Below are 14,801 nucleotides of genomic sequence, written 5' to 3' on the forward strand. Positions count from 1 at the left end.
GCTCACGCAGATCAGCGCAGCCCTGCTGCACGGGTGTCGGGTGTACCACGGGTGTCGGTACCGCCAGCTGCAGCCCGACATAGAAAACCTGGCAGACCTGCTACCTGCCAGCCTGGGTGGGACAAGCAGCCACCACTGCGGGATGCAACGCCGATGTTGCATGGGTGACGGCAGCTCTCCAGGAGAGCTGCGTCAGCCCTATAATCATTACAGAGACATTTACTCTTCAGTAACTGCAGTAATTCCACTTTAATAATTTAACCACCACAAATACTTATCGCACAGTCTGTTGCACATAACTCCTGCGTGATTGATGATGCTGTTTCACATTCTTATCCAGGCTGAAATCGAGAATGATGCAAGAATTACCTTTCAAAATGCTGCTCACATTACCCCACCAGCCTGGTGGGTGGGAGGCTGTGGGGGCCATCAGCAGCAGGAGCAGCCCAAGGCCGCTGTGCCCTTCCTCCCCGGCCACTGCGTGCACTTGTCAAAGGTCTGAAGGTTTTGCTTTGCAGCCTGGGCAATGCTGCCAAGCCCTGACAAAGTACCAGGGGTGGTTTGGAGGGTGGACAGGGAAGGTTTGGCACTAGCTGGGCTATTTATGAAAGCCTGTTTCCTGGGGGAGCCAGTTACCGATTCTATGGTCACCTTCCCCAGAGATGCACAGGAAAAAAAATAATGGGAAAATTGTTAATTATGGGAAATAGCATTTCACTAGGTTTATAATTTTCAGGATCATAGGAATCAACCTGCTGATGGGTGGTAATACTGCACTGTCCTGCACCCTGGGGTACATGAGTGGGGATGTCGAGCAAGACAAGTCATAGTAACCGCCCAGCACAGCCTTAAAGGTAGGTCCTGAAACACCTTTTCAGAATTTGGTGCCGGAGAAGACCCCAGGAGCCATCCTTACCTTGTGTCTTGCTGGACGCATCCCAGAACTGATTATGAAAGTCTTTAAACCCAAGAGGAAGAAATGTTGAATACTGGCAAAGACTCATTTCTTGCAAGGAACAGTGCGATCATTTCACAGTTACAGAAAGTGTAGCCCAGACCCTGGGTATAGCAAACCTCTTACCCATTTGTCTGACAGAAAATGTGGTTGAAAACACAAAAATAAGGACAGATTAAAGTTTGTAGCCAAGCAAAGGAAGAGGACGAAGAGCAATGTGGCAGGTGAGGACCAAGGAGAACCTGGTTTTCTCTACAGTGCGCTCAGGGACTAGTTTTTTCCCATTTCCATTTTTGCAATATGTCGTTTGCTGCCTTCAGTGTGGCTTCCTCCTAAACAAATACCGCAGGTTTGGTCAGTGGCTTCCAGCCAAATCCCCTTTTCCCCCATTGCAGTCATCATTTGTATAAAAATCCCATTCTCATTCTGGAACATCTCAAGTGCCCTGTGTTCAGTATGACACAGGCACAGCCATCTCTGGGGCGGGCACAGCTACTTGGCAGCTAAATGTACACCCAGAAGACTCTCAGCCTTGACCAAGAAATGTGGGATGCTGACGGGGCAAAGCTTAGGATGGCACCGGCACACCTCCTGCCCCCGGCTCTGCTCGCATGTCTGCAGGAGGGCGTTGGACCAGCTGTGATGCCACGCTCAGGCTCTAATGCCCAAGGCGCTCTGCATTTCTTCTTGGCGTTTAGCTCATTAAACCAGCCCTGATTATTATTCCCAACCTTGCCTTCCTTTGTGCTGCCACGTATCTCACCTTTGCGAAGCAGAACCGGATGAAATGGTTGTAGTTGTTCTTGTGGGCCTCACAGTAGAAAGCGGAGAGTGGGATGGTGGCAAGGCCCTGGGAAGAGGAAATACGTAGAGCTGAGGTTACTCTTTCTGGGCTGGCATGGAGCTATGCACTTACTGCTCACAAGTCTCATGGATGGGCTTGTAGATGCCCTTGGCGACCTGTCTGCTCATTCTGCTTGAGCTCAGGCTGCCAGAATTGAGGCCAGCTGCTGACAGACACCCCAGGCATGCCCCTGGATGCTCATCATGCTGGCCCTGACAGTGGCGGTGTGCTGCTGGCTCCCGTGAGCGCAGCCAGCAGGGAGGGCACAAACCCACCCAGGGCAAATGCGGTGGAAAGGGCCAGACACATTTACCTTGTTCTTGACCACCCACTTTGCAAATCTGGAGTCGTAGGGCTCATCGGAGTCGGGGGCATCAGGGACGTCAGATTCTGCAGGAGAAGCACAGCAGCACAGAGGTGGGGGCTGCTGCTGCGTGCCTCAGCCAAGCCCCAAACCCACAGCCTCTGGGAGGTTGGATGGGAAACACGCTGTTGTCCATCCCTGCTTTGGTGGTGGTTTATGCAGGTTCCTATCCCTGCTAATGGCATGACTCTGAGCTGGGCCACCATACTCAGCCCTGCCTGAGCAAAACCGCAGCTGCACGACTCACTGAACTCCGAGATGTCTGCCACCAAGAAGTAGGTGCCCTCGGGAACAATGGGTTTCATCCCCACAGCATCCAGGCTCTGGACCAGCCAGTCTCTCTTCTGCTGCATCTCCTTGGGCAATTGGACGAAGTAGCTTTCTGGTTTCCCATAGAGCTCGAGCTCCCTCTGGAAACCCTGAGCCACAGCCTCCTGTGAGGAGAGAGGAAGCCAGAGGGAAGATGGTGAAGGCTTGCTTCAGAACCAGAGTCTTTGCTCTGATGCAATTCACAGGTGACTAGGGAGCAGGGGGTGATTTCTCACTGCACCAAGCCAAGCTCTCTGCCTCTGGCCCCTCCAAACTGCCCCTTGGATTTGTCAATGCAAAATAAAGTTTATACCCCAAGCAGGCCGGACTCTCCCCTTCCTCTCAGGCATGGGGCAACTGCAAGGAGAGGGGAAGAAGCCTCTCCAGGGCACCACACATCACTCTGTCTGTGCCTTTCGGGTCAGCCATGGGCAGAAGGACCTTCTCTCACTGCTGTTTTGCAGGTTTGGGACTTGCAGGGCCAGTTGCAGGGATCCACCTTACCTGGGCAATTGTGGCGCAGTGGTACACTGAATTTTGGTGCACGGTACGGAGGTGCTGCAGCAGCCGGTTGGGTCCCATGGTCCAACCCACCTGCAGCCAGGAGAGGAGGAGGAAGGTGGTAAGCCTCTGGGTACCTGCTCAGGCTCCCCTTTATTTGCCTGTGCTGGCTTCATTGTATTTTCCAGACAGCTATCATAAAGCAGCTTTGATACGTTCAGACCTGACTCAAAGCTGAGTGTGTGGCAGCAGTGTCCCCAGTGCCATGCTATGGCAGTGGGATCCATGCCCTGGAGCAAAGGGAAGGGGGTGCGACAACGAGGTGCCACACAGGGGAATTCACCTTCCATCCAGTGGCACTGAAGGTTTTCCCAGCACTCCCGATGGTCACCGTGCGGTCCCACATCCCTTGCAAGCTGGCTGGCAACACAGCAAAAGAGAAACAATGATGGCAGAGCTCAGCGTGCTTGCTTCTGGACTGCATTAATAACAAGGTGAGAGCTTTTTGCCCACAGTAACCCATGGTGGCCTCTTGTGTTCACAGCACATCTTTCACCTGGATGAGCCTCAAAGCACATCCCAAGCAGGCGGCCAGGTTTCTCAAGAGCATCTCATTGTAATTAAGTGTTTTCATATGCATGTACCCAGCCCCAGGGGTTCCCAGAAGTGCCAAGCACCATTACCCTGCAACAAGGTGATTGCATGTTGCTGCAACAGGAAGAACAGGCCTCTGAAATCGTGTTGAAATGGATGCCCCAAAATTAGAGACACCAGAAAACTGTGTTTTTACAACATGTGGGGAAAAAAAAAATACAGTTTCTCTGGAGCCAAAGGGCTCTTTGCTCTGGATCTCACACTGTGAAGCCAACTCTCTGTTTCCTCTGACTGGCTCTGGAAGTCAGGGCTCCAGTTTAAGACCTGGTTTGAAGGCTGAGACTGAAGTGCAGCAAAATACCTCTAATGGGGATACATGCCTGGTAGAGCTGTGCATGCAAGCAGCCCAGGTAATTTCCAGGGACCCCAGTTAAATCACGAGTTCCTTCCCTGAAGATGCTGTACCCAGAGAATACATCCAACCTCAGCCAAGCCATTCTCCATACCGATGCGGATGTGCTCCTTCCCATCGTACACCAGCCTCTCGTACACTTCATCACTGATGCACAGGACATCATGCTTCACACACAGATCTGCAATGAGCTCCAGCTCCCCTCGGCTAAATACCTGCAGCAGGCAGGGAGTGGATCAGAGATGCAGCAGGAGCGTTTCTGAGCCTCTGCCTGTCCCCGCCTCTCTGCAAAGTCTGCATGCCCTGCCTGCACCATCTCCCAGGCCAGGGTGGGCAGGAGCTGGCTGCAATGGTCTAAAAGGGCAAAGCCACTGCTGGCACAAAAGACCAGGCTTAAAAACACCAAAAGAGTGGGTGCAGTATGCAGTGCTGCCACAACACCCATTTGCCTCCTGTGCAAGGAAGGTCAAGTGACTGCTATGCTGCAAATGTGGCTCGGTGAGCAGTAGCAGTCCAGCTGCTTTCAGAGCCAGCCACAGCAAGGCCAGAGGTGTTACCTTGCCCAGAGGGTTGTTGGGTGAGTTCAGGACGATGGCTTTTGTCCGTTCACTGAATTTAGAAGTCAATTCACCTGGGTCCAGCTGCCAGTCTGCACTAGACATCAATTTTCCATCTTTCGGAGCTTTCTAGAGAGAACAGAGGGGAATCGCAGCTTGCTTTGCTACCTCTGCACTTTGCTTACCATTCACCTCTTCGCTCCCTCCTCGACAGCTTTGTTCCGACCCACTCACCGGTCTCAGTGGGACAAACACAGGCATCCCACCAGCCATTTTTGCCATTGGCTCATAGCAGTCGAAGAAGGGCTCAATGATTATCACCTGGAAGAAAGGGACATGTCAGCGCCCTCCTGGCCCTGCTCAGACCTTCTGTGATGGGTGCAGAGAGCAATGGGAGGGACTGGAAATTTTAATCCCTGAATTATTGCAATGCAGAACCTGCATTGCCAGTGGGCAGTGCCAGGGAAAAACAACATCACTCAGGGCAAAACTGTTATTTTGGTTTATGCAGAAATGAAACAGTGCCCTGCAGCAGAGAGTTTTTTCTTTTGGAAGCTCAAATATTGGATAATGGGGATAAAACCTTTTCTGCTTTGCAAAAGGACTATGCAAACCTCCCCCTGGCAGACTCATAGCCAGGAAGGGCTCTCCTGGGGGAAGGCTGCCTGTGCAACAAGCCCAAATCTTGGGTTACCTCATCGCCTTCGTCAATGAAAGCCTGGAAGCAGCAGAAAAGGGCCTGGTATGCCCCCACAGTCACCATCACATTGGTCATAGGATCCAGGTCTCGTCCAAGCAGCTTCCCAAAATACTGGGCTAGGATCTTCACCAGAGGTGGGTGGCCCTGTGGGGTGAGAGGAGGGGTGGGATTTGGGTTGCAGAAGCCTTCTCAAACATGGATGAGCCCTTGGAAGGGGTCTGGGCAGCCAAGTGCCCTGTGACAGAGCGCGTGGGGCATCTTCCAGCCTGGCTGCTTCAAACGCCCTGGTAAAGCAGGGTGTTACAGCCCTGGGCACGGGGGGCCTGGCCTGAGGCTGGATGCATGTTTTGCCTCATATGGTTTGCTCTGTTTATTGCTGCCTGATGAGCCCTGAAGCGGCCAAGGCTAATGGGGAGTGAAGGGGTTATTGCCGAGGAGGGGGGGTCTGTGCACGCACGAAGGCACGGGTGTACTGGTGCAGCATATGGTTCTCCCTGCTGAGGGCTTTCATGAACGCCTCCGTCAGAAAGTCCGGTGGGGAGAAGTCGGGGAAGCCCTGGCCCAGGTTCACTGTGGAGTAGGTGGTAGCCAGTTTTACAAACTCCACCCTGGAGAGAAGAAAGACAAGCATTTACAGAGGGTCTGGGCAGCACGCTGGCACTGACTCTGCTTGCCAGCATCCCTTTGGAAGTGAGCAAGGTTGGTGTCCCTCCTGCAGAGCCATCCTGCTGCTCACAGGTGGGCAGGACCAAGCACAGGTAATTTCAGACCCATTTCAATTAAAACAAGGGTGAGCCACGATTGCACTGGGGAGTGGTTTTAATTCGAAGGAAAGATCCATTGTGCTGTCTGGGTGTGTGGTCACAGCTGAAGCTGTGCACTGCTTCTGATCAGACCAGACCGAGCAGGAGAGGTCTCAGAGATTTTCAAGTTCATATCAGTTCTGCGAAATTTAGCAACTGGGCACCATGAAGGCCTCTGCAGAGGGAAAGGCAAGCTGAACTCAGCATTTGTCTCACCCAAGAGCCGGCTCATCAGCAGTTTGTAGCTTGAAACCAGGCGCAGCATGGCTTTGGGGAAAGTCCATTTAAATATCTTCTTCAAACATGCAGTTTTCCCAATGCCATACTGTGCCTGGCAGGCTGGAAATGGCATTTGCAGCATCCCTTCGCTTGTCTCTCTGCTTGCAGTGCCCTAGGGTGGGCTTGAAGCAGACGCCAGGCTGCAGCCACTGTGCTGCAACCATGTGGCTCAGATTTGGGTGCTGCTGGGATCATTCGGGCAGATGGGTTGGATGGAGTGCAATACACTACAAGGTGCTTCCGCCTGCCTTCCCACAGGACGGTGTGGGACACCTGATACGGCATGAAGTGTGAGCAGCAGGTACAGAACTCAGCCAGGGTAAAGCCTCCTGGGACAAGCTTGCCCTGATGCGCTTCCTGAGCAAATGCAAAGCAGTGGAGGGAGACTGCTGCTCTGCGCTATGTGGCTGTGGCGGTTTCTATCTGTTGGTGTTGGGCTGCCTAAAACCACATTTACCACTGGGGTAAACCAGATGCTTTCTTAACTCACCAGATATTCTTATCTGTTCCCTCCAGCCTCCGAGCTTGCACTGGCCTTGACATTTTCGCCTGCAAAGAGAGAGAAAGAAAGTGAGTTTGAAGCTTTTATTAATGGCAATGGGGCCACGCACAAAGGGGACATGGCCTCTCCAGGTATGTTTTTCCCAGTAGAAGGTGTGCCCTTTAGTATTGCCTCATGGGCTGTTGCTGACCAACCTTAGAGCGGTAACAGCGTTGCAGTGGTTTCTGGAAAAAGCTTCACATACTTTTATGAAAGATCAAACAGACCAGAACTGGCAGAGAAGGATGTTCCGTTTACAGGTTTCAACAAGAATTCAGAAAACAGATGAACAAAAGAAGCGTCTGTACACTCACTGGGGAGCTGGCAGTGCCTTAAGCCTCAATTTTCAGTTGGAATAGATCACGGGGTCAAATGAGCTCAGCCAAGCTGTAACAGCCAGGCCAACGACCCCAGACCTCAGGCTTTTGCCTTCCATAGCCTCTCTTGTCCTCCATCAGAAGGACCTCCTTGTTCTCTACACGCCACAAAATATCCCCTTTTCCTAGAAGAAAAAACTTTTTTATTCCATACTGCTCTAAGGAGTAGTAGAAGTAGTATGTGCTCCTTTGTCTTCCTGGAGCCCTCGGTGAAGGAAGTTGCTCTAGATCCTAAGCAAAACACTGATTTCTGCACCTAAAGTTCAGGGCAAAACCAGGCAGCAGCTGGGTACGGGCAAGAGGGGAGTACAGCACACAGGCCAGTCTGATGTACAGAGACACCAAGGTACCGTTCACCTAGTTGATACCTAATTTCCACGTGCATCATGGCTAGCGGTGGTGGAAGGAAGGACAGTAGGAAACTTTGAGAGCAAAATCCTCCTTCCAGTCAGATAAGCACAGTGGGAGAAAGTCAGATGTGCTTGATGGGGGATTTATCATGAGGATGATGAAGAGCGTCAGAGGCAGAATTTAATAACTCAACAGCATGGGGAAAAGGTAACCAGACAGCGAAGGGACTGGAAACCAGAGACAAACGATGCTCAGTGCAACAAGAAAAGCCAGCATGGGGACATGAGGAGGGTGTCTCTGAAGCAATGAGCCAAGAAAAAGATCGTCACTATAGCAAATAAAATACACTTGAACAGGGATGAGGAGGGCATGTGAAAGCAGCTGAGATGTAAGACGCAGAGCTGGGATGTGCTCTGCTGTGCTGGGATGGTGCGGGGGGTACCAGTTCAGCCCCCCTCCCCAGGCTCGGCTGCAGTGGTAACTCCCCATTTACCTGCTCACCTCCGCCATTCCTAGAGGGCTGCACCAGAATTTGAAAAGTGCCCCGACGATATTTTGCGTTGACGTCTTTGGATTTTTATACAGCTTCAGCCCTCACTTGGGACCTTTGCACATAACTTGCTGAGGAGTTCTGTGTTTCAGAAGGCACCGGGTGGCCTCTGCTCTCTCCTGTGATGCCAGGCAGGTAGCCAAGGGTGAGCAGAAGTCACTGCCTCCCCTAGTCCTCTGTTTTGCTTTTTCTGCACAAGCTTATGGATATTACAGTCAGCAAGATCTGGTGCCTGAGCTGATTTTAGTGGCAGTAGACAGATTTGTGGCTTGGGAAGTAAAAGATAGCTGGAGGTGAAATATTAACAGCTCCAGCTCTGTTCTCTTGTGGTGGGGCTGCTGCTGGCCAAAGTTCAGAGAACTTAACAGCATCGGCGACTGTGAAGGGGGTCAGTGGGAAGAAGGTGCTTTAAGCCCACAAATTCCCAGCTCTGAGGAAAGGCCTTGTCTGCTCCAGCCCTTTCAGAAAGGGAAATGACAAATACTTTCTTCTTTTGACGTCCCCTTCACCCCATCCTCAGCCTGCGTGATGCTGCCATGGGCGGCTGCCCATCAGGCTGGAGAGCAACACAAGCTTGGGGCCAAGCAGCCCCCGAATCTCTTTCAGCCTGTTCTGTTCCCCAAACTGAATGATGTGTTTCTCCAGTGGCAATTTGCCTGGCAGCCAAACAGAATGGTTGGGTGCAAATGTGGAAGACTTAGCGGCCACAACCTTCCACCACTGACTTCCTGCCACACATGATTTCCTTGCTCTGCAAGTTTGTATCTCCAAGAGGGATGCTGGTATTTCCCAAGTACTTTGCAACACAAGAGGCTTTAGTAGGAGAGACCATCAGATGAGGCAACCCCACAGACAATGAGCTTTCTTCTGTATGGAGATTACGAGATGTTCCTTTTAAATAGGCTATCTGGAAATAAGCAGGTACAGAGGAGATTGCACCAGTGTGGCTTTTCCTGACGTGCCCTGTCTGCCACTGCTGCCAAGGCTAGCTCCTGGGCAGTGAGCTCCCCCGGGCTCCAGACCACTGCAGCCAGGGCCAGGGACCAGGCTGCCAGCCAGAAAGTCATGCTGGGCATTCAATACCTCGCTCGAGTACAAGCTATATCCAGCGCTGCTCTTCCTCTCCAGCAAGAAGTGACGCAGAGACGGTCCCACTCTCCTGAGCATGCCACGGCTCCTGCTGTCTCACTCCTATGGGCACAGACCTGCATTTCCCCCAGACACAAAGCAGGGGGGTGAGACAATTGCTCCACACCTGCAGGGGTAAAGCAAACACTCTGTGTACCTGGGAACAAGGCAGGTCCAGACCCAAAGCTGTGGTTATTCTGCCACAGAAAGGAAAAGGGAGAGCGAGCTGCTTTGTGTGTTGCTGCTGCAACATCAAACAGTGCTGGGACTGCACTTAGTACCCGTGACACACACAAAGTCAGGATCACAAGGGCAGCCATGGCTTCTGCCTTCTTGGTCCCCAATTCCAGGCTCCCCCACTTTCCTCTGCACTGGGGGGTGTGGTATGGACACCAGTGAGAGGGCATCCTCTGCGAATTCGCTATTCAACATCAGCTTCCCATCCAGTTTCATTGATCCCAGGGATCTCTTGCCTCTGCCCTTCCTCCCCTGAAGCACCTCCACCTTCCTCACTGCTGGGGCTGTGCCTCGGCAGGGCTGTTTGGACACCCTGCCTCTTGAGGCTGGCAAGTGAAACAAAGAGCCTTAGGGATGTACGCTGGGCAAACCTACTCCATACAAACCCATCTCTCCTTCTTCCTTCATGTTCTTAAGGTTGCCAAAAAAAAAAAAAATCAAAGCAAGAGTGCTGCTATTTTGAGAACTCTGGCCTCCCAGCTGCTGCAACTCCAGGCTGTTTAGTCACAAGTTTTATTCTGATTAACAAGATGTCAGCTTCCATCTCCAAAGTGATTTTGGTGTTTACTTTTCCTTCAAGGCCCCAAACAAATTAATATCTGTGCCTGATGCAGCCTGTTCCTTCACCTCAGGTCCCCTCAACTATTCTACAGCATTGCTTAAACATGCAGTATTTAAGCTAATATAAGTTAATGTTTTGTTAGGTACTTGAGATAAAAGCGGTGAGTCTGGACGATGCATGCACCCTTATTTTGACCAGCCATGGATTAATTTACCCAGCTGCCAAAAAATAAATTAAAACAGGTTTGAAGCTAGCCAGCCCACAAGTAAGTTCTCAGTACTGCTAGATGCACTTTCCATCCTTACATGCAGGATGTGAGTCCCCACTGTTTGCATTTTGTGTTATTTCTAACAAAAGTGCAAAGCGGCTGCCAGCTGAGACCAGTGGGGTTTTACATCTCTTTGCCCAGGTGGGAAAAAACAGCACAATTTATGGAGAAACAGGAAGCCACAGCATAACATTGCTCAGGACTGCGAAATATCCACCCTGTCCCTGTGTGGGGGACAGTTGCATGTCAGGGACGGGCGCCGAGATGTGGGGGACGCTGCTTTGGGATGCAGAGTGAATGAGTACTGGAATGAGGGGACTAACCCTGCAGGTGACAAAATGAAAGTGTGGTAGTAAAAAGGGCTTCACTGGATTACAGAAAACTGCAGCGGTGGTGTAAGAGCTGTACACAAGGCTCCTGTGAAGAGCTAGAGGGGTCAGGGTGCTGCTCCCAGTGTGAGCAGCCGACCGGGGCTAGGGCAGAGGGCTCTGCCTCACCTCCCCAGCCCTGGACAGCGTTTTGGAGTGGGGTCAGCCACCAGAGAGTCAAAAATCCTGGGAAAGGTTCAGAGAGCCTCTTACCTGGCTGGGCATTTCAGGCTGTGCTGCACGTATGCTCCCTGCAAGGGAGCCGGGGCACCTCTTGCCCTGGCGGAGGGCACAGGACGGAGCACACTAAGGATTTCGGAGGTGACAGCAGAAAGGTCACCGTGGGGATCGGTCACTCACCACCTCCTGCCCTCCAGCCCGCAGGCGCCAGCCGTCTCCTCCGTCCCGGTGCTCCCCAAGCACCTCCATGGTGCTGGCCAGCCTGGCTGCTCACAGGTGCACCCAAAAGGCTTTAGGGACAAGGGTCCGCCTGAACCCCTCACACCGTGGAGTACAAAGCCACAGCAGGAGCACGGGCGAATGCAGCAGCGACAACCAGCAAGTGAGCACAGGAAGGCACAAGGCAGCTCCCAGAAAGGGACAGTGGGAGGTTAAACCAACTTACATCAAGCTGGGCCACGCTGCCTTACGCTGTGAGAGGCTGGAACAACCGCCCAGGCTGCATTTGCAGACATGCCTCCCTCTCGCTGGCTCTGAAATGCTTCATAAACAGCTGGGACTTCCTGGGAGGAGTGGAAGAGGTTGCAGGGGACGCAGGGGAAATGACGCCGGCAGGCAGGGCTGGCAGGAGCTGAGCTACAACACTCCCATGGAGGAGATCGTACCAGGGAAAGGGAGATCTTGGGTGGCTTTCTAAAGCACCAGGGTGAGGGAGGGGAGGGCTTTTGGGAACAGGTCCCTTCCTCCTGGATGCTTAGAGCCAGAGCTTCCTGGGAAGCTACCTGGGAAAAATATCCCAGCATATTGTTCAGATGGAGGCTCCTATCGGCATAATTGTAAGTGGGATAATTTTTGTGGTATGGCTATAATTACTTTGTCATGGTGATGGCTGGGAATTTCCCTTTGAGTGAAGCCTTCAGTCATTTTGAAAAATTAATTTTTAAGTCAGTCAGACATTCACAAAAATTTCGCCCTGCAGGCTTAATATTATTAGAGAAGAGAATGCATCACAGGTACAGAAGATGAAAGCATCAGCATTAGGTTCATCAGAGGATAATGACCAACTGTCCATGATACAACCTAAAGCAGGGTCCTGCGGCATCATCCGACCCCTGGGCTGTGGACGGGCAGGGAGACAGCAGCCTCAGAGGGGGATTTCAGCGCACGGATGCAGGAGCTGAACTCCCCATCAGTCATTTGAGAGGTGACAATTGCTCAAATGAGGTGTAGAGGGAAAATTGTCCACTCTTGGCTTCCCTCTTGCTTTTGTGACAAGGCTTTACCTGCACGGATGAATCAGGTTGTGTAGCACTCTTGAGTGAGTAATTACTGTCTCCCTTTCACAGTAGGAAAAAGTGAGCCACAGGGAAAGGAAGTGCCTGACATCCGCTGTGCCAAAGGTTCCTGAATCCTAACCTGACGTCTGGCCACTGGGTTCACAGCATCCCTGCCATGACTAAGCGGGAGGGAATGTCAGTGCTGGCAGATGCAAACTGTTTGTTTTCTGAACTTCTGTTTAACTCAAACACTGAAACAAACAGATGAAAGGAAAACTTGTGTTTGCTTCCGTAAGAATGTACGTGGCACATCCTGAGCCATCTAATGGCTCAGTGCCATTTTCTCCTCTCCCTCCTGCTGCCCTCGCCATGCTTTCTTTGCCCCCTCCTCTGCCAGTGTTGCACCTTCCCTGGTTGTTGTTTGCCCCTGAGCAGAGCTCACTTGACTAGCTAAATTAGCAAAAAGCCAACCTGGCAGAAAAGTGGCCAGTTTTCTGCAAGGCCCATGAGTTGGACTGGCTCAGGGCAGGGTGGGTGTGAGTGCTAAAGGCACTGCAAGGAAATGGAGATCTGTGTGGGGACCCGAGCAGAGAGGAGTGGGGAGAAGAAGGGATGCACGAGAGCATGAGCCCCCACCTTCTTTGGCAGAGTTTGGCCTTTATAGTGGTTCAAGAGTAACATGTAACTTCCCCTTAATGTCCTCTTGAAATTCAGCAGAAATTGGTGGATAGTATGCATGCGGCCAGTGAGGAAAAGGACGCCATCTGATCTTCTTGGAGTTTGTACCGTAAAACTCAAGGAAAATTAGGACCCTCTCTTTTGTCAGGTCATTTTAATTTAACAAGTGCATCTAGACATGAACAATTCTTCTTAATTATGTTTTTTTTTAAAAGACCTCGCTATTGCGCTGGGCTGGTGAGTGCCTGCAACACTGTCCCCTGGCAGGTGGGATCATAGCTCCTCCGGTACAGGTCCTGTGCCTATGACTACAGGAGGATGCTAAGACCTATAATATTCCTAGAAAGCCACAGATATGCTTATTTTACTATAGCAGTGATCACTGGTGTATACAAGTTAAAATTGGCTGCACTTAAGCACTCAGAACTGCCTCTTGTACACTAATGAAATTATAATGAATGCCTTTGAACCATCCTTTATGAATTTTTAAAAAAATGATGCTGCCCAGTGTCCTCCAATGAGTCACCCAAATGAAAATAACCATTAGTGAATCAGCCTGCTTTTTTCAGGTACCACAAAATTACTGTTGGATATATCCTTGTAACACACCAGTGTTACTATTCCTGCTGCGAGGAAACAAACGCTGTATTTTTCAGGGGCCTTAGTTCAGTGAGGTGTTGTTAGGGAAACGGAACAGGGTTTTCAAAATATTTCACTTTAGAAATATCACACAGGGTGCTTCTTAAGGAAAAAGTGGTAAAAGCTGCAATTTAAATGGTTTTCATTCTCTTATTGTTAACTAGTCTTTAATTTTGATACTAGTTGTATCCACTATTTTTTTATTTGAGGCATCCAGTGAGATGTTCACCACATTTTCTCCACCGATCGGGACCATGTGCCCCCAGTCCTTAAACACAGATGATGTCTGCGACCGCAGTTATTGCTCGGTGATTTGAAGGACGGGAATTGGGCGTGCATCAGAGTTTTTTGCTGGCGTGGGTGTGTGAGAGGAGGACCGGGTGGTCGGGCCTGGGCTATGTACCATCCCTCCTCCTGCACAGGGCACAGCCGCAGAGTGAGGCAGATGAAGCTGATTTTAACCATTTAGGAGCTAAGGAAAGGGTTTAATGTCACCTGAAAGGAGGTAGGGCCCCTACAACAAAAGACACAGCCTCCTTTTTGTCTGTGAGCCTGGAGGTGATGCACGCCAGGTCCAGACAGCCGAGAGGATGCTCCACTCAGGGCTCCATACGGCTTGAACCACATCGAGGGGATAAAACTGAAACAATGTGACTGTAAGGCATGGCAGCTATAATTTTTTACCCACCTGTGTTTTCACAGCAGTGACACCTGCCTGAATCAGGGCCTGAAGCTGTCCTTGGCAGGCCTGGCTTTCCTCCCTGTTCTTCCTGAAGGACAGAGGCTGCCACCCCTCAGCACCACAGGCTGCAAGACTGAGTTGCTGTACGTAGAATTACATTAAATGAAATAATGACAGAAGGATTGATCATAGTTGGGTCATAAATTTTAATAAAGAGGGCTTGGGGTTTTTTTTGGACAAAAATAATCAGTTCTGGACTCCACAGTCCTGCTGTCCTGCCACAGCAGGTGAAGGCACGCAGCTCCCTCCCTTCACTTGCCCAGCGCTGAGGCTGGAATTGTGGCGGCCCCTTTAAGACAGTCACCATTTTGCGCGCTGCCCTGCACCAAGATGGCGCCCTCGCCCTCACTGTCCCCTCCCCGCCTCTCCGCATTATCCCCCGCCACCATAAATGCCGCCCACCCACCCGGGTCGACCGCGCCCTGCACAAAGATGGCAGCGTGCCCTTCTCGTCATGCCCGCTCCCAAGATGGCGGTGTCCTCCTTCTCTCCTCGCTAGGAGCAGCGGCGGCGGCGGCGAGACGGGCTGATGGCTGCCATGCCGGGCGGGTGAGGTCAGTTCCGGGGTGGGGCCGCCGCGGTGCG

At 51.5% G+C, this 14,801-nt stretch overlaps 1 protein-coding gene across 1 annotated transcript; it reads right to left on the bottom strand.

Moving 5' to 3' along the window:
• Positions 1 to 1,218: 1,218 nt before the first annotated feature.
• On the bottom strand, positions 1,219 to 6,867 carry KYAT1 (kynurenine aminotransferase 1). The gene is made up of 12 exons (XM_009484627.2): positions 6,809 to 6,867; positions 5,694 to 5,844; positions 5,231 to 5,380; positions 4,771 to 4,857; positions 4,537 to 4,665; positions 4,074 to 4,194; positions 3,317 to 3,393; positions 2,977 to 3,066; positions 2,411 to 2,597; positions 2,113 to 2,189; positions 1,719 to 1,805; positions 1,219 to 1,287 (listed from the first exon to the last, which is right to left on the bottom strand). The coding sequence occupies exons 1-12, from the start codon at positions 6,859 to 6,861 to the stop codon at positions 1,219 to 1,221; spliced, it is 1,278 nt and encodes a 425-aa protein (XP_009482902.2). The 5' UTR covers positions 6,862 to 6,867.
• Positions 6,868 to 14,801: the final 7,934 nt, after the last annotated feature.

Source organism: Pelecanus crispus, chromosome 9, assembly GCF_030463565.1.
Source record: "Pelecanus crispus isolate bPelCri1 chromosome 9, bPelCri1.pri, whole genome shotgun sequence".
Classification (NCBI taxonomy): Eukaryota; Metazoa; Chordata; class Aves; order Pelecaniformes; family Pelecanidae; genus Pelecanus; species Pelecanus crispus.